This window comes from Madurella fahalii (genome assembly GCF_045866475.1).
Source record: "Madurella fahalii IFM 68171 DNA, scaffold_1, whole genome shotgun sequence".
In the NCBI taxonomy this organism is placed as follows: domain Eukaryota; kingdom Fungi; phylum Ascomycota; class Sordariomycetes; order Sordariales; genus Madurella; species Madurella fahalii.
Window position 1 is genome coordinate 580,999 of NW_027263971.1, and position 16,264 is coordinate 597,262.

Genomic DNA, 16,264 nt, shown 5'->3' on the forward strand with positions numbered 1-16,264 from the left:
TATCTGATGAGGGCTCGTAGAAGGCACATCTGATGATAGATCTGTGAGGGGCCGCAGCAGCGGGCCGCAGGAGCGGATCAATAAAAGAGCACGGGATGGAGAAACAGATAGAGAAGCAGATGCGAAGTCGTGCTGATGAGAGAGAACTCGAGGCATAACAGAACTACCTTAGGTGTACCTTAGTGTACGGTATCTCAGTTCCCCGATACACCCGCGTCAGACACACACAAAATGGGGTCTTGTCCAACCCAGCCGATCCGAGCAGAGCCAAGTCCGAGGCATGCCAACCTCGAAGGCACGACTCAGAGCACCAAAAGCTGGTACCGACGGGATCAGCCGTGCAAAGCGCTCAGAACTGACAAATATCCACATTGGTCAGCCATTGCCAACCCAGCTCTGGATGGGTGCCTCCATGCTGACGAGGATTCTCCTCCGGCGACGGCCACGGCCAGACACTCTTGGTGAGGATGATGTTGTGGGACAGCAAGAAGACAATAAGCGGCGACTGCTGATCCAAACTAGGGATGGCGTATACACGTTAGCAAAATTTCACGGACGGGCCAATGCAGCCAAGGCAAGCTAGGGAAGGGTAGGGCAAAGTGAGCTGCTCACTGGACACTAGTCTGGCGCAGCACCATGTTCTTCGTTTGCTGCTCGCCGCTCGTGGCGTTGTCGAGGGAGCGCACCACGTCCTTGACCAAGACACGGAGGGATCGCTGGTACACTGCACCGCTCTTCATGAGGTTTTTCAACTGTGCGTTGTTCACGCGACTGATGTGCGTATGGGCCCTGCAGAAGACCCTGTTCCAGTCTACAGGTGTTCGATGGGCCGTCAGTGATGCAACACATTGTCTCAGGCCCCGGCTAGGGAGAGTCTCTGACTCTCGATTGCTGGGAATACTCACAAGCCTCTTCCACACCGTCGGGCACGGGCGTATAAAACTCTTCATATTTTCGGTTTCGCCGGCCAGGAACCAGTCTGTCCGTCAGAAGGACAGCCTGCGTCCAAATATCAGCACGACGCAACGGATGGATTCTGGGCAGGTGCTTTGACGTACGTTAGGCATGTGGGCTGGGGCCGGGGTGGCAGGGGCGGCGCCAACGAAGCCGGCGGTTGGGCCAGCAACCGAACCAGAGACCGGATCAAGCCAGCCACCGGCCGGGCTGACGGCCGGGCTAACGACGAGACCAGCGACCGATCCAACACCGAAGTTGCCGGATAAACTAGTAGCATCACTGCCTTCAGCCGGGCGGCCAGCTTCGAAAGAAGTGTTCTGTCGGTAAAAGCAATCAGCCCCCGTCCATATAGTATCCGTTTGTCTCAGGCAGGATGTTTGCACAACTTACCTGGGCTGTGGGCGCAGGTGCAGAGAGAGCAGAGGGAGAAGAGCGAGCAAGCGGAGCTGCAGCCGACTGAACCGCAGCCGGAAAACGCAAACGCGGGTCGATAAGTTCATCCTACATGCCACCGGTCAGCACAATCACGTCAAAGGCTCATCGTCGTTGCTTACCAGAATGACCGGGGCAGAGAGGCCGGCACTAACCGGCGGGGCCGCAACAGGGACCGACCAAGACGGGCCGGCGCCGAGAAGATGACCCTAGACGTCGCGTTAGCACAAACCCGACAATGCCTCACCATCGATTGCGTACCTGCGAGACATGAACGGAAGGAGCAGGGTGGGCGGGCGGAGCGGCAACCGAGACCAACGAGCCAGGGCGAGGGGTAGGGAGAGCGGGCAACGCAAACAGCAGAGTCTAAATACATTTCACCGTCAGCGACCGGGCCCGTCAACCCATCATTCCCGCTCATTCAATGTCCATCGTTCGTTGCATACCTCGCGGTCCTGGTGGAAAGGGGAATTCTCGACTGGCCACGCAGACGGACCACCGGTAATGGCTGGGGCGGCGGACGAGAGAGGGCCGGAGGAAGCGGAGAGGAAACCACCGGCAGGGGCACCGAAAGTCTACGCGTCCATCGTAGGCTGTCAGTACAAACCACCCGACCGCGGGGCTAGACTTCTACGAATAACGTACCGGAAGCAGCGCGCCCGCGGGATAGTCTTCGTCGACGCTGCGAGTTACGGCGATTTGGGCGGAGGCGGGACCCTCGCCGGCGGGAAAGGAAGCGTCGCTCCACTCCGGAAGGTGCTCCGGAAACGGGGACGCGCCATGCGGCGTGTTCCACGACATGGCTGCTTGGTTTTACTTCGTTTTCTATTGAGAAGAAGAAAATGTGAGGGGTTGTCGCAGTGGTGATGGTGCCTTTTTCTGGTGGTGAGAGGAATGTGTCGCTTTGTGCTGGCGGAAGTTTTGAGAAGGAAATGGGGAAGGACTTGAGCAGGATTTACGTTTGTGAGTCGGGTTCTTTGCCGACATGGCGGTGACCCGTCAGCTGCTGCTTAAGCGGGGACGACGATGTCATTCACGACGAGTTGTTGCGGCGATGCGAGCGGTAGGGCAAGTTGCATCATGGCTTTCCGTTTAGGGGTCGAGCTGCACCGCGACTTGGAGGTTGAACCCCCGCAAAACCGCCATCCCGCCTTCGCACATGTATTGCATCAACCGTATAGGCCCTGCAAGTCCGTTCGGAAGCATATCATTGTTTCACTTATTGGCTGGTAGGACAAACCATGTTGAGCCCGATTTTCGACACTTTCGTAACTCAGCTCGTTAGCGTATGTCTCCATTAGCCCCTTAATTATCCGTGTCAACAAACAACGCACACGTCGCATATGGTTGAATAATCAGTGCACTATCATGTCAACCGGTCTCACTCAACCTCTCTCCATTATCTAGGAAAGATGCTGCCCATGACTGAAAATGTGCAAAAGCACAATGTCAAGTTCGACAGGGATTCTGTACTGATGTGTTGATGTGGGCCGTGCTTCATCATCACTGTCTGATCCTCCGGTACCACTATTGTTTCCAGCAATATGCCGGGGTGGAGAGATGGACTACTAGGATCTTTCCATGTCCCGAGTACCATTACTATGGGAGTAGAATGACTGGTCCGGGGTTTAGCCAGCAGTTTCTTTTCTTCCTTCTTTTCTTCTTTTTTTCTCTGCGTTGTTTTCCTTCGGTTCGCAGCCTTAGAAGGCTGATTACCAAGACTTGGTCACGTGCCTTGAGGTACACATAGGGGTTCTATTATTAGCTATGTTGTTTAACAAGAGATGCACATGTGATCACACGCAGGAGCACAAAGACAACACTCCCCCTTCTGTCTTCCCTTCTGATCAGTTTCGTTGCACTTGACTGAACTATCTTCCTACTGTTATGGAGTTCCTAGGCTCTGGTCAGGCCTCTTAATCAGACATCTTTGCTGCCGGGGCAGGCCACAGCGCCCCTCCAGATCAGTGCTGTGGGTGTTGTGCAGAGTATCTCAGGGTCGTTCGTGCAGGATCCCCAGCTCTTCTTACTGCTGTACTTATCTTAAAGTGTCTAACCATTAACTTGATCAACTAGCAGTCACATAGAGCCTAGAGTACGCTAACAGGCGCGGATGAAGGGACTCAAGACGCGCCAACAGCCGAATCTGTATGTCTCAATGAAGGTTAGGTTAAAGTATGTAGGTGGTAGGTACTATACCCGATTTATTAGCATGGAAATTGACAATCCCATCCCACTTGGACCGTGAAGTCCGATATTTGTGATGGTTAGAACCCCGTCCAGTTCCTAGGAATGTCAAGCTGAGAACTAGAGCTTTGGCGGAGTCTCGTTGTCCGATCGGGCACAAAGATGTAATTACACTCTCCGCTAATAAAGACGCGAATCACGAAAAAGACCGGGGCTACAAGGGGTGCATAGCACAGCCGCAGCCTCACCGTAGTAATACTTACCTAATTATTTTATCAGCCATCCCGGACTTCCCCCAAGGGCGACTTTCTCATTCCCTCCCTCGGGCCCCCGTCCAAAACTTTACCGCCGTTTTCCAGTTGGGCACCGATCACCGTGATGGAAGTCGCGCTCACATTTGGGAGCATCGGCGACATCATCACCATCTGCCAGCTTGCTGTGCAGCTGAGGCGGGTCCTCGGCCGGGGCTGCAACGCAATTGGCAGCAGCGAAAAAGAGTATCAGGCGCTGCGGGAAGACCTGGGTTTGTTTGTCCAGATTTTGTCGCAGGTCGGTCCATCCACTACTTGAAGCTCTGCGGGAACCGGCCCCGGTTTAACTCTGGGTTCCTATTTCGTTACAGGTTGTGGCAACGTACCAGGAGCGCGAATACTCGGTATACCTCAGCAGCCTCGACAACGCTACGAAAGCTGTTGTAGACGACTGTGCCGGCCTGATCGAGGCGGCGCTGCAGCACTTCGGATCCAGGTACCAAGATAATCTGCGAGCTGGAGGATCAGGGAACAAATGGAAAGACGCGTATAAGAAGGTGGAGTGGTCAGTCAAAGAGAAGGAACGGCTACAAGAGCTGCAGGAGAAGCTACGCCAGAATACCGAGAGATTGGCTTTGCTAAGCGTACTCGCAATGAGGTGAGTGGCCTGTTCCTGCTCATGTTAGGGATTGCGGACGCTGGTTTGAAACTGACGGTATGTTCTGTCATGAGAAGAAAATCTGCTCGAGTCGACAACGCCACCATGCTTGCTAGGATTGATGAGGTACAGCGTCTTGTCTCGGCCGAAGCAACTTGTCGAAAGGAAATAATACGGCTACTGAAGGAACAACGCAATACCGTCAAAAGGCAGGCGGATGAGCTTGGGGGAATTCATGACGAGCTGGTCTCCCAGTCCGGCGGCATCCTGGAGGCACTGGCATCCGCGAAGCAATCGTTCACTGCTGTTGTCGAAGTCAAGAAGACACTGGCTGAGGTTGCGAAAGCTGTCATTAGCATTCAAGCCCTAGCTTCAGCTTCTACGTGCTTACGGTTCATTGACCCGACAAAGGATCTCCCGGTTATAATTGAGGATGCTCTAGGTGGGCTCTTTACTATTCCAGCAGAATGGGTCGACTGTCTTGAATGGGACGTAAGTGGCACTCGGAACCTCAGCCCAGTGTTGACAGTAGAGGAGTTACCAATGACGTCGTATACGATGTGTTAGACCCTTTACTCCCTTCTACGCAACTGGTTCAGAGGACGGAAAGGCTACGAAATGGTCTGTCGATACGGATATTTCCTGGAAGAGGAGGTCAGCGGGGAGTGTCTTGACTGGGAACTTCCGCTCGAGATATCGCTCCGAAGGGGAATGAGGGTTTGCATGAGCATGGCATTTGCGGTTAATTCGCCGTCACCGACTTGCCCGCAGTGCCACACGAAGAGGAACGCGCCAGAGGGCCTTATGATACAATGGTAGGCATCGAGCCTTCGTCCGTATGACATTGTGGACCGCGTTCAGCTAACGCCTAGAAGCAAAACGGAACACTGCGGCATGAGGTATCGCTTGTCAGGAACTGTGATTCTGCTGGACACCTCAATGATCAACGCTTTTGATCCGGTCATGTCATTACCGTTGGGAAAACTCCGGCCACGAGTAGGCGCCCAGTTAACCTCAGCCGAGCCTTCTGATTTTCTACGTGTCCGGCTGTTCCGGCTATCTCTCTGGAGCGGGGACGGGGCTCTCCTATGCGCTGGGGTTCGGCAGGGGTTAAGCAGCGTGGAGCAAGGGATATACACTTGGGTTTTCGATATCCGGTCCCTTGTGCGCACTGCCGGTATCCATTGATTGTCGGTGGACGCTTTCTCAACTTTTGTTTCGATACAAAGTAGTGTCTAGATATAGGCTACCCTATACTAAGTAGTACCTGATGTACCGCTCGAGCTCCGGCTCTTCAGTTCTCTTGGGTGAGGTGAGTAGTATGTCTGGAAAGGACAGTTTTGGATTAGTAACGTGAGATAACAACCACAGGACATAATCTTCAAAGTTCCGAGACTATTTGCTTGTCATGGCCGATATTCACCGTGCTACGATTCACACGAATCTCATCCCACTGACTCAGCCGTTGTCTAAGTAGGTAGTCCCGCTTAGAAGATGGGGTTTCCACCGGGAAGCTCCTTCAGCCCTGTAGCATGCAAAAGTTAGCTCTTCTATCTCGGGCAGGCGACTCTGAATCTTTTCCTCTCTCGGTGATGACTTACACCCATCGATCTCCTCCCTAACCATATTCGGCACGGTGCACTTGTTCTGCTCCGAGATGCTCTGCGTCCTGAGCATGGGCGCCGACACATACGTGTGCGCATCCATGGCCCTCTGGAGAGAATCATCCTTCCAGCCAAAGACGTAATCGGCGTGCGAGCCGAAGCCGGTGCTATCCCCGTTGGACCAGACAAATGGCTGGCTGCCGTCCTCGGGCCAGTCCTCTTTCCTGTTGAACTTGGAAGTATCCCAGACGGTCTCGAGCAAGATCTGCGGGAGCTTGACGGGATGGGTCGAGGGGCATCGGCCGCCCGACTCGAAGGTGCCGACCTCGGGGTACGCGACGTGGTCGCGGTGGTTGGGCGAGTCGAGGTTGACGCCGTCCCAGCAGGTGGGGAAGCGGTGGTTGGCCATGATGCCGAGGCGGCAGGGCGTCTTGGGGAACCCGACGGTTTCGGGCGAGCGGCTGGCTTGGTTCTCCATGCAGGTGTAGGTCAGCTGGCGGAAGTCGCGGGCTTGCTCGCGGGTGCTGTACGAGGCTTCGCCGATGAGCATGCGGAAGCCGGGCTTGAAGGCCGTGACCGAGGATCGCTGGGCTGTGTCGAAAAGGGCATCGGACATGTAGTAGACGACCTTGATTGTGTCAGTTTATCCCGTTGAGGGTAGCCGTGCACAGGAACAGGATCTGAAGGGGTTTTGCGCACCATGCCGCCGTTGGTTCCCTCCATGCCCGCCTGGGCAAGCTGCGGGACTCTCTTGAACGTTCCATTCCGGGCACGGAAATAGAGGACGGCAGTCCAGTAGTTGGACAGGTCTTCAGTGAATTGACAAGTGGTGCAAGTCGACTGCTTCACGAGATCGTGCTCGGGATGCTTCATCGACACGTTGAATGAGTTCTGAAGACGGTTAGCTCTCACGTCCTCAACTGTAAGGGATCTGCCTCGGAGCATACTCCTCCAATGATCTGGTGCAGATGGGGTGACGGATTCTGTCCAGGGGTGACCAGCGGGTCCAAACGTTGGACGGTCAGCTGAGAACATCCGAATCGCAGCAACGCGCGAGTTGTCGTAAACAGCCCGAAGGCCGTCACGGCTGTATTCCACTTCATTTTCGTGACCAGTGATCAGTCTGACAAGGATGGCGAGAACCGTGGGCAGAGAGAGTGAAAGCAGAAAGTGGACCTCGAAAGGGGGGAAGACGGGTCGAGATGTAGGGGCAGGGCCTTATGACCCGGCCCCCGGTAATGGCGATGGACTCGTGGGACAACAGTTGCCGGGCCTTGGGTATGGCGCGGGCTGGGCCAAGGGAAACAAGGATGCCAGGGTATGAGACTGACAAATATAGCAGCGTGTTCCGGGAACCGAGCCGATATCGACTTAATCAGTCTTCATCTCGGAGGGGAGTCGTCAGCCAATCGCTCGAATACATGTTATGACAACGATGGGCGCCGTGTACGAGGCATAGATAGCGAGAAGCACGGGAAAATAAACCAGGTCTGCATTCGGTCCTTCGTGGCCACGGCGGCTGGCCAGTGGGAGTGATCCCGGTTCCATCTTGACCCGCACGGAGTGCTGGTCGGGAACAAAAGATGCTTCTGCCGACATTGACTCTAACGAATGAAGGTCACGGCCAACTTATTTTCATGTTTTTAATCTAAGGAAAACATCCGGTTGATGCGGCTGGTCTCGCCTAATGTCACTCCGCAAAAAGGTGTGGGAGATCATCAACACGTGGAATCGGTATATTAGCCTGGTGCTATAGGCCCACTCACTCTTGATATAGCTCAGCTAACCTCAGGTGTCTCTTCAGCAGACAGGCTCACGGTCAATTTCATCAAATCGCACACAAAAAAAGCACGCCCATAATGAAACTTACAAGCTCTCTCGGGCTCATCGCCCTCTGTTTTGCCATGGCTCTGGGCCAAGAATTCCCAGAATGCACCCGAGAGCTCCTCAGAACCGATGACTGCGCCGATGTTGTCAACCCCAACGCCTGCTACAACCAGTTCCGCTGGAGTGCTCGCACCCTGGGATGCATCGATGGAGCAAACGACGCAGAGAGGCGCAGAAAGGCACGCTTATCCCATAGCTACCTGGCAGATGTTGACACATCCGACAGACTGGGACAGACTGGCTAACTGCAATATCGTGTAGGCCTGCAAGTGTTGCAGTTGCGTGGGGACGGTGATGTGCAACTGGGTGAGGCAGAACCGCTTCTGTTAGCTGAAAGCAAGAGCTGAGGGCGGTTCATGGACCGTGTCAACCGTGTCAACTGTGTCAACCGTGTCACAAGTTCTGGGGGGTTGGCGATTGCTGTGTATTTCAAGTCATCACTTAGCGGATTACATGTAATTATGACTTCAACTGTCGACCCAATCACCCTACGGACCCGCCCCGTTCGATCTGATACGTCACTAGCTTCTTGCTGCAAAAAAGACATCGGGCAAAGCCTAATGGCTCCCTCGTCCGCCTTGTGGACCCCTGCTTTTCCTAACCCTTTTCCGATTCCGATTCGCTTGTCTTTGTTTCTTCCCCGCTTTATCGGCATAACCATCAAGACCACAACAAGCTAATTATCCCCGGTTGCTGTTGCTGCTGTGCTTTGACCTGCTACGCTGTGCCAGGGATTGAGGTGCGTCCAGGAGCAGCCGCCTACGTTCCCTATCGCCTTTTTGCAAACAACTTGAAGTGACAAGTCTGACTCGCGCGAAGAAGCAGCACCGGACCACATGGAGGCACCTCAAAAACAGGTCCTCCTGAAAGAGCTGCACGCGGACCTCGCTCGGAAATACAAGACCCACGCTGCTGCGATAGAGAAGATATGGAGATCCTTCGATCAGAGTCGACGGGCACAATGCATGAGGGCTGGTGCTGCCCGTGGCGAAGTGCTGAGGCATTCGATGGACCCGTCGATGGGGAACGTCTGTAAGATTATTCCGGAATGGAATCTACGCGACGTGACAAACCCCAAATCCGACTTCTTCCTGGACATGCTCAAGCACCGCGCCACCACCTCGGTATTCGAGCAGTACATGAATGGTCCCAATGGTGGCCCGGGAGATCATAACATCATCCTCGAGATGATACACACGAGGGGTCTGCGGCATGTCGAGCCGTTCAGGCACTGTTACACCTTCTTCCTGGATGAGGACCATTACGGGAACTCGGTCAAGATCCTCAAGGACCATGCCGAAACGCTCGCTAGCTTCGCAGTTCCCATAAACCGTGGCTTTTGTGTCCCTCAATCAACCGGTGAGCTGATCCTGGAGAGGCAAATCACTCTGATTCAGTGCCTCAACATCATTGTCAAGGATATCCTGGATCTGGGCTCCAAGAGCCGAGACCGAAAGGCGCTGCCTAAGAAGTCCGACAAAGCCGGGCTCGCAGCGTTTTCTAAGCTTACCATCCAGTCCCCGCTGGCGAAGCTTGCGCTTGCAGATCTACTCGCCACCGCCCGGGAGCAGCAGGCGTCGCTCGACGAATACCTGGCCTTGCTCTCCACGGAGCCCGTTGTGCTTAGCCATGCCGTCAATGTGTGGTTCTTCAGCCAGCCGGAGCTTGTACCGGACGAGAAGGGGCCGGTTACCGGTTCACACCGACAGATACATCAGCGGCGCTGTCCTCGAAGCACTACACGGCGCTGTCAAAGCCGCTGCCACCTGGAGTTACCTTGGCCGTCTCCTCGACCTCCTCGAGCGCTCGGGTGACGACAAGGCTTACCGCCCCATCATCCTTCAAGTGATATCCAATGTCTGTCACCTGGAGTATAACCGTGCCAAGGCCCTCTTCAAGCGCCATTTCCAGACCGGGACCGGTGCCAAGTGGTTCAAGCGGGTGTCTGGCGTGCATGACAATACCGGCAATGCGCGTGTGTCGATGAAAGACATCAAGAACGGCGCCGGATCCAATGCTCAGCTCCAGCCCATGCTGGCTCTCTGCCGTGCGAATACCACGTCCTCCGCAGCCGCCGACTGTCTCAAGAACCTTGCACAACGTCATGAACTGCACCCAATGGAGCGGGAGGAATTGGAGGGCAGGGAGGCTGATGCCTTGTGCGACCTTGCTGTCGTGGTTGGATTCATCCAGGACTTATCGCCTGCCATCTCCATGCCCTCGCTCTCCCGCAAGAAGGGGCAGATGTTTGTTTCTAGGTCTCAGGAGCTGGAGGCCGAGCTGAACAAGATCAAAGACGAGATCGACTTGCGTGATTTCGTCGTGCCTATCGACAATCTACTGGAGCCAGGGATGGCCGAAGGCGCACTGAAGGCGCTTGATCATTTCATCGTCGAAAGAACGGGCACCAAGTTGGGATTTCTGTACCAAGACCTAGTCGAGGACTGCATCTCAGATCTTGACAAGCAGTATCGGCAAGTGAAAGCCGAGACGGAGCAGCAGCTAGATAAAGGCGCGGGTTGGATACCCTTCCCCGAATCGACTCCGCAGCCGCCCGAGAAGCGAGTAGAACAGCGAAGGCAAAAGGAGAAGATTCGTCCCTCCTACTCGTCCGTGTACGAAATCGCACCTCACGCCGAGCCCACTGCTGTGGAGGAGCCTGCCGTGCCCTTGCAGAAGTTCAAAGTCAGCCCGTCAACCGCCCAAGTCTTCTCGACACTGTTCGCCAAGTCGGGCTCCCGAGGTGCGGTCAGCTGGGCAGCGTTCCAAGGGGCCATGGCGGACCTAGGATTCTCCGTCATGCCCAAGTACGGTTCCGTCTACACTTTCCTGCCCCCTGAGAACATGGCGGTGAACAAGGCGTTCACGGTGCACCGCCCGCATAAATCGCAGATCGAAGGGTATTTGATTCTTGTCTTTGCCCGCCGGCTAAAAAGAGTTTATGGATGGAGTCAGAAGACATTTGAGGTTGCTTGAGGCCGTGGGCTCATCACGAGAGTTTGGCTGTCGGCTCCGGGGTAGTCAGCATGTGGGAGTGAGCAGCATAAGTTTGATTGCGTTATCAACCGGACGACATAAGTTGGGGTCCAGAAATTTTATGCATCTATACAAGAGAAAACAGTATCATAAATCGGCGCTGAAGTGCGTAGTTGTAGCAGTGATACTTGAATCTTATGGGGCCGAAGGGCCAGTGCCATGATTACTTACCTTAATCCACCCAGAAACTGCGGTCCGGCTCCGTTGGGACAACTACTATCTTTGCCAAAGATCTAGACGTGGTAGTGATGTCTGGTTCTGGGGGACAGGGTGTGGGACAGCATCTAAAGCTGTGTCAGCGTGGCTGCGGTTCGGAGCGCTGTTGGTTCTCACCGGTCCGACTCCGCGCAGGGTTGACTCTTAGGATTTGATCGCTTAAATTCTGTTGGAAGCGGTTGTTTAGTTATTGGGACAGGGTAGATGAGACAGATTAAGTAGCCACGGTACTGATCATGCGTGTAACATTGATCCTTCATTAGTAATACACCCTTGCCTGAATGATTGGGTCGGAACGCCAACACCCGTTGGCGTGTTTGTCCGCAGCCGTTTGTTGGTTTATTTGTGACATCTGCCCCCTGCCCTCTCTATTCGCGGCATAAAAGGTCTCTTTGCCTTCTCACTTTGTCTTCATTGCTCTCTTCCCAAACGATTGCACATCAACTCCATCCTCACTTCTCGCAAAGTTCACCATTCTCCTATCTCACCATGCCCTTGCGCGAGCAAATGATACAGACCGCAAAGGGGTGGCTGCAAGCCCACGCCGACCGGAACACTCACGGTGCGGCCAGCATCACCGCCTTGGCCGCGCCTGGCTTTGTCGCCCACTCATTTCCATCTTCTCTCCAGGCCCCGGACCGCAACCTCGAGGAGTATGTAGCCTTCCAATCATGGGCCTTCACCATGTTCGACACGTACCACAGCACGCAGACGGATATGGTGGTCGACGAGACCCAGCGCAAGGTTGTCATCTACCTCAGCGCCAAAGGGACAGCATCTGCGGGAGAGTACACGAACGAGTACATCCACAAGCTGACCTTGACGGAGGATGGGACGCTGGTTAAGGTCTTTGACGCTTCTGTAGATAGCCTGGCAATGATGACTTGGATGGGAAAAGTGCAGGCGGCTCAGGGCGCCAAAGAGGAGAAGTCGTAGGGAGCCCCCTGATAGGAGGTGGATTAAGATCCTGGGACGCGAAGCCAACACTCCGTCATGAACACCTATCTATCCGAACAAATCGTGTTCCCTTGCCACTTTGGTTCCCCATCTGCAGTCGCGTCTAACGTCCGTAGCAAAGATATCATCGCCGTGGACGGTGCTTCCCTCCTACCCGCCTCTATCTCGCCCGCTTTTTTTCTCAGCTCTGCCCTGATTACTGCATAACACAGCCATTTGGCTACTTTAGCGACAGCCAATAGACTCCTTGATCTATGAACCCCGTCCCGATTGGTCGACCTGCGCATCACCCCCTCGCGGGGTCGACCCGCCGCGGCCGCGCCGCAGCCTGGAGTGGATCTACTTGGATACGATCATTAATCCTAGTCTGACACGCTCGTATGGCAGCTTTGGATATCCCAAGAGTTGCATACAAAGATCGAGTTCCCTTTCAGTCATGGAGCCTTTGACAGGTTTCGGTCTTGCCGTCGGCATCTTCCAGGTCCTTGACCACACCGGAAAGTTGATCAAGACTGCCCGCCGCATAGGCCAGTCTGCCGACGGCACAATTCAAGAAGCCCGCGAGATTGAGACGATAGCTTCGGACTTGAGGCAGGGTGTCGATCAAATTCTCACAGCCTCACGGACTGAAAGTGATCAGACATTCAAAGAGCTCTGCGAATCCACTCGTGAAGTGGCCACCGATCTTTTGACCTTGCTGGATTCGTTCAGGGTACCGGTCGGGAAATCCGGCAAATTAATGATCCTACGGAAGTCGATCCGTTCCGCTTGGTCCGAGAGCGATGTCAACAAGCTGCAAGCCAGGCTTGATCAACTCCGCAAGCAGCTCGAGTTTCACAACATCTGTGGCACAAGGTTGGTCCTACTATCTAATGCTTTAGTTGGGCTTGATTAGGTTTCTGCTACCCAGCCCCTAACGGCACGTCTGCCATTTCCCGGCGCTGGGTAGCGGCCTTGAATATCTCTTTCCCTGCGAGGGAACAACCTCGGACGGACCTGAGCAGTGTATTCCTTAGCTGATACCCGCGACCTACGCAGGGAACAGTTGAACTCTGTCGATGAAAGAATCCGTGGTATGGAGGAAAAACTCGATACTGTATTAACGACAAGGTGTATCGAAGTAACCCATCAATTGTAAGTAAGAAACGCACCTACCTAATAGTCCAACAAACCTTGGTGCAACGGCTCATTCTATCCAGCGTGAATCGGGTGCAGATAACTCAGATCGCGGCCGACGTCAAGGATTTGGACCAAGAAGTGGCTGGATCGCAAACCGAACCTCACACCCACCCGGAGATCCTGTCGCTCTCCCTGGAGACAGTTAATGCCGAGCATCCTACCGAAAAGTCGACAAACTCGGCACAGCCTCTCATATCCATCAACGCACCTCGTCGTTTCCAGTGTGAGGACCCATCATGCGCCTGTTCCTGCCATCTAGGACGGTACTTGAGGACGCCAATGTTCCTCAAGAGATTTTTGGGCGCACTTGCTTTCAGAGGCAGCTGCCAAAACCATACAACGAGCTTGTGGGAGCTCAAGTACTGGGCGCCCCTGTGGCTTTCCAACTTCAATGTCTATGTCCTCTTCGAGAGGACATCGTGCGGAGCCCCATCGATTGGACTGAAATTCCAGAGGAAAGTCGCCTGGGGCGGTGACGATAGCATCATTCGCTTCTCTCTTGTCGGGGATACCAAAGGCATCGAATCGATGCTTGACAGCCGCAGGGGCTCGTTGGAGGATGTCGATCCCAACCACGGGCAAACGGCGTTGCATGTCCGTAGATGAGCTTTACCCGGGCTTAATCAGTCCCCCCTTCCAGCGCGTGCTTCTATCCTGACAATGGCTACAGTACGCAGTTATCCGAAACCGTGTTGCGGCATGCAAGTACCTGTTGTCCGTCGGGGCTGACCGCTTCATCGAGGATGAGAGCAACATGTGCGGCGACTCGCCCTCGTCCCCTCCTCTGCCGCTAACCTTGCCCGCAGGTCGGCGACTGATAAAGCTTGGGAGCACATACTAACCAAGCGCGGCCCGCCCGAAGTCCTGGACCAGTATCGGATTCTCTTCCCAGATGATCTCGAGTATTGGGGATTCTCACCTCTACACATGGCCGTTGTCGGACTCAATGGCCAGGATCTTTTAGCAGCACTAAAGGCCGAATCCGCCGCCGTTGACATCCACGCAAAGGACAGCCGCGGGCGGACGCCGCTTCACTGGGCCGCCCTTCGAGAAGACCTCTCCGCCGTCCAGCTTCTTCTCGGAGCCGGCGCTGATGTGCACGCCGCCGACGAATTCGGACGCACACCGCTGCTCTACGCCGTATCCTCTGGCGTCCCGCGGATCGTGGAACTGCTTATCCTCCGCCGCGCAAACCTGAATGTTACCGATATGCGGGGCAACACCCCGCTACACTACGCCGCAAGGCACAAGGATGACCTTGAGACGGTCAAGATCCTGATCCACGCGGGCGCAGTAGTAGACAAATATAACACCCTTGGGAACACGCCGCTTGCGGGCGCTGCCATCACAAACCGGGTGGCGACTGGACGCTACCTACTCGAGCGCGGTGCAGACCGCCACACGACAAACAAGTACGGCGATACCCCGCTCTTCGAGACAATCTACCACCACTCTCACGAGTTCCTCCAGATGCTCCTCGACCACGGTACAAGGTATGATGCTGTTAACAAAGCCGGATCGTCGATATTACACGCTGTGGCGCTTGAAGGCGACGTCCAGACGGTAGAGATCCTGAGATCCGCGGGTTTGGCCGGAATAGACACACAACTGAAGAATTCTCATGGAGACACGGCGGTGGAGGTGTGTCAGAAGAGGATTGGGGCCCCGGCAGGGTTCGTGGAGTCTTTCTTGGGTCTGATATCGATGCTCGAGGCGGCCGAAAGCGCGTTCTGAATTCCCGAAGAATCGACCTCTCCTTCCTGCGGGCACAATAAGTACCAAGACAACTTCATCTTAGACTGCAGCCATTCCACTGAAATCCAAGTCTTGTTCATGTACTCAATGCAGTTCACAATGCCGTTTGTCGGTTCAACTGAACGAACATCACCAGGGCCTGTGACTGGAACAAATGGCGAAATCTCGGGAATCGATCGTTAGAAACAAGGTTACTAGAGATTTGGAATTCAAGTTCTCATACTAGGTAATCAAGGTAAGCTCCATACCACCGAAAACCACTACATTGTCATCTCCGTCTACGACTCACAGATTTTCCGCTTCTCATCAACCTTACCGAAGGTCGCAGCCCCAAGTCAAGATCACAAACCCCTATGGCGACGAGTGTTTATTCAGTTCAGCCATGTTCGGCACCCTCCTCAGTGTATGAGCCGTCGACCCGACGGCCCCATAATACTTGCTGTCCCACTTCAGCACCTCACCAACCTCCTCCCCATATTGATTGATCTCCGTGGCAAAAGCCGAGAATGGGGCAGCACAAGAAGCACAACTCATCGCAACCTCAAAACCTTTAACATCGGTGCTATCTGTAGGAGTAGTACCATCCACTACCCTCTCCTGGCCTGGTGCTGGCTTTCCAAGCCCGTTTCCATACTGCGACGTCCCATTCAAATCTGCCCTTCCCCGTTTGACAAAAGGATGATCTTCCAAATAGTTCCGCCACGTGTTGCGGCAGACCGAGCACCTCATCCACCACCGCTCCAGCCGGGCCGACATCATGTTGCGCCCGCCCAGGAGGGCGATCGGTCGCATCTGGGAATTGAGCAGCGCCGTGTCGCGGTGGGCTTTGTACCCGCAGAGTAGTGCGCAAGGGGTGCCTTCTCGCACCCGGTTATTCCCCCATCCGGAAATGTCCTGGTGCCATCGGCGACCCGAGAGGTTGGACTTGGGGCAGACGTGCACCCAGTAGCGGGGTGTGGCCTCGATGTCGGGCACTTCAGGGGCGGACTCCAGAGGGTCGGGATTGTCCGCGCCGGGAAGGACGGTGGGGTTCTTGCGGGAGTAGTAGGTTCTGGCCTCCATGGTCCGGATCGAGAGCTGTCAGGTTCACGTTAGTTAAAGACCTGGGATCTAAGTAGCAGCACTTCTAGTAGAGTCGAGCTGAC

At 54.8% G+C, this 16,264-nt stretch overlaps 7 protein-coding genes across 7 annotated transcripts; 4 read left to right on the forward strand and 3 right to left on the reverse strand.

Annotated features, from left to right (window-relative positions):
• Positions 1-349: 349 nt before the first annotated feature.
• On the reverse strand, positions 350-2,190 carry MFIFM68171_00173 (uncharacterized protein; the record flags this gene model as incomplete). Its single annotated transcript, XM_071055595.1, has 9 exons — positions 350-518; positions 613-811; positions 906-999; positions 1,059-1,274; positions 1,348-1,458; positions 1,512-1,598; positions 1,651-1,755; positions 1,836-1,964; positions 2,035-2,190. The coding sequence occupies 9 exons, from the start codon at positions 2,188-2,190 to the stop codon at positions 350-352; spliced, it is 1,266 nt and encodes a 421-aa protein (XP_070911696.1).
• Positions 2,191-3,954: 1,764 nt separating this feature from the next.
• On the forward strand, positions 3,955-5,304 carry MFIFM68171_00174 (uncharacterized protein; the record flags this gene model as incomplete). Its single annotated transcript, XM_071055596.1, has 4 exons — positions 3,955-4,125; positions 4,199-4,485; positions 4,563-4,977; positions 5,053-5,304. The coding sequence occupies 4 exons, from the start codon at positions 3,955-3,957 to the stop codon at positions 5,302-5,304; spliced, it is 1,125 nt and encodes a 374-aa protein (XP_070911697.1).
• Positions 5,305-5,972: 668 nt separating this feature from the next.
• MFIFM68171_00175 (uncharacterized protein) lies at positions 5,973-7,192 on the reverse strand (the record flags this gene model as incomplete). The annotated part of the gene is made up of 4 exons (XM_071055597.1): positions 5,973-6,010; positions 6,087-6,717; positions 6,789-6,980; positions 7,037-7,192. The coding sequence occupies 4 exons, from the start codon at positions 7,190-7,192 to the stop codon at positions 5,973-5,975; spliced, it is 1,017 nt and encodes a 338-aa protein (XP_070911698.1).
• A 1,620-nt stretch (positions 7,193-8,812) lies between these two features.
• Positions 8,813-10,952, forward strand: MFIFM68171_00176 (uncharacterized protein; the record flags this gene model as incomplete). The annotated part of the gene is made up of 2 exons (XM_071055598.1): positions 8,813-9,621; positions 9,695-10,952. 2 exons carry the CDS (start codon positions 8,813-8,815, stop codon positions 10,950-10,952), a joined length of 2,067 nt encoding a protein of 688 aa, XP_070911699.1.
• Positions 10,953-11,717: 765 nt separating this feature from the next.
• On the forward strand, positions 11,718-12,164 carry MFIFM68171_00177 (uncharacterized protein; the record flags this gene model as incomplete). The annotated part of the gene is made up of 1 exon (XM_071055599.1): positions 11,718-12,164. The coding sequence occupies one exon, from the start codon at positions 11,718-11,720 to the stop codon at positions 12,162-12,164; it is 447 nt and encodes a 148-aa protein (XP_070911700.1).
• Positions 12,165-12,621: 457 nt separating this feature from the next.
• Positions 12,622-15,098, forward strand: MFIFM68171_00178 (uncharacterized protein; the record flags this gene model as incomplete). The annotated part of the gene is made up of 4 exons (XM_071055600.1): positions 12,622-13,040; positions 13,385-13,958; positions 14,035-14,120; positions 14,171-15,098. The coding sequence occupies 4 exons, from the start codon at positions 12,622-12,624 to the stop codon at positions 15,096-15,098; spliced, it is 2,007 nt and encodes a 668-aa protein (XP_070911701.1).
• Positions 15,099-15,470: 372 nt separating this feature from the next.
• MFIFM68171_00179 (uncharacterized protein) lies at positions 15,471-16,181 on the reverse strand (the record flags this gene model as incomplete). Its single annotated transcript, XM_071055601.1, has 1 exon — positions 15,471-16,181. The coding sequence occupies one exon, from the start codon at positions 16,179-16,181 to the stop codon at positions 15,471-15,473; it is 711 nt and encodes a 236-aa protein (XP_070911702.1).
• Positions 16,182-16,264: the final 83 nt, after the last annotated feature.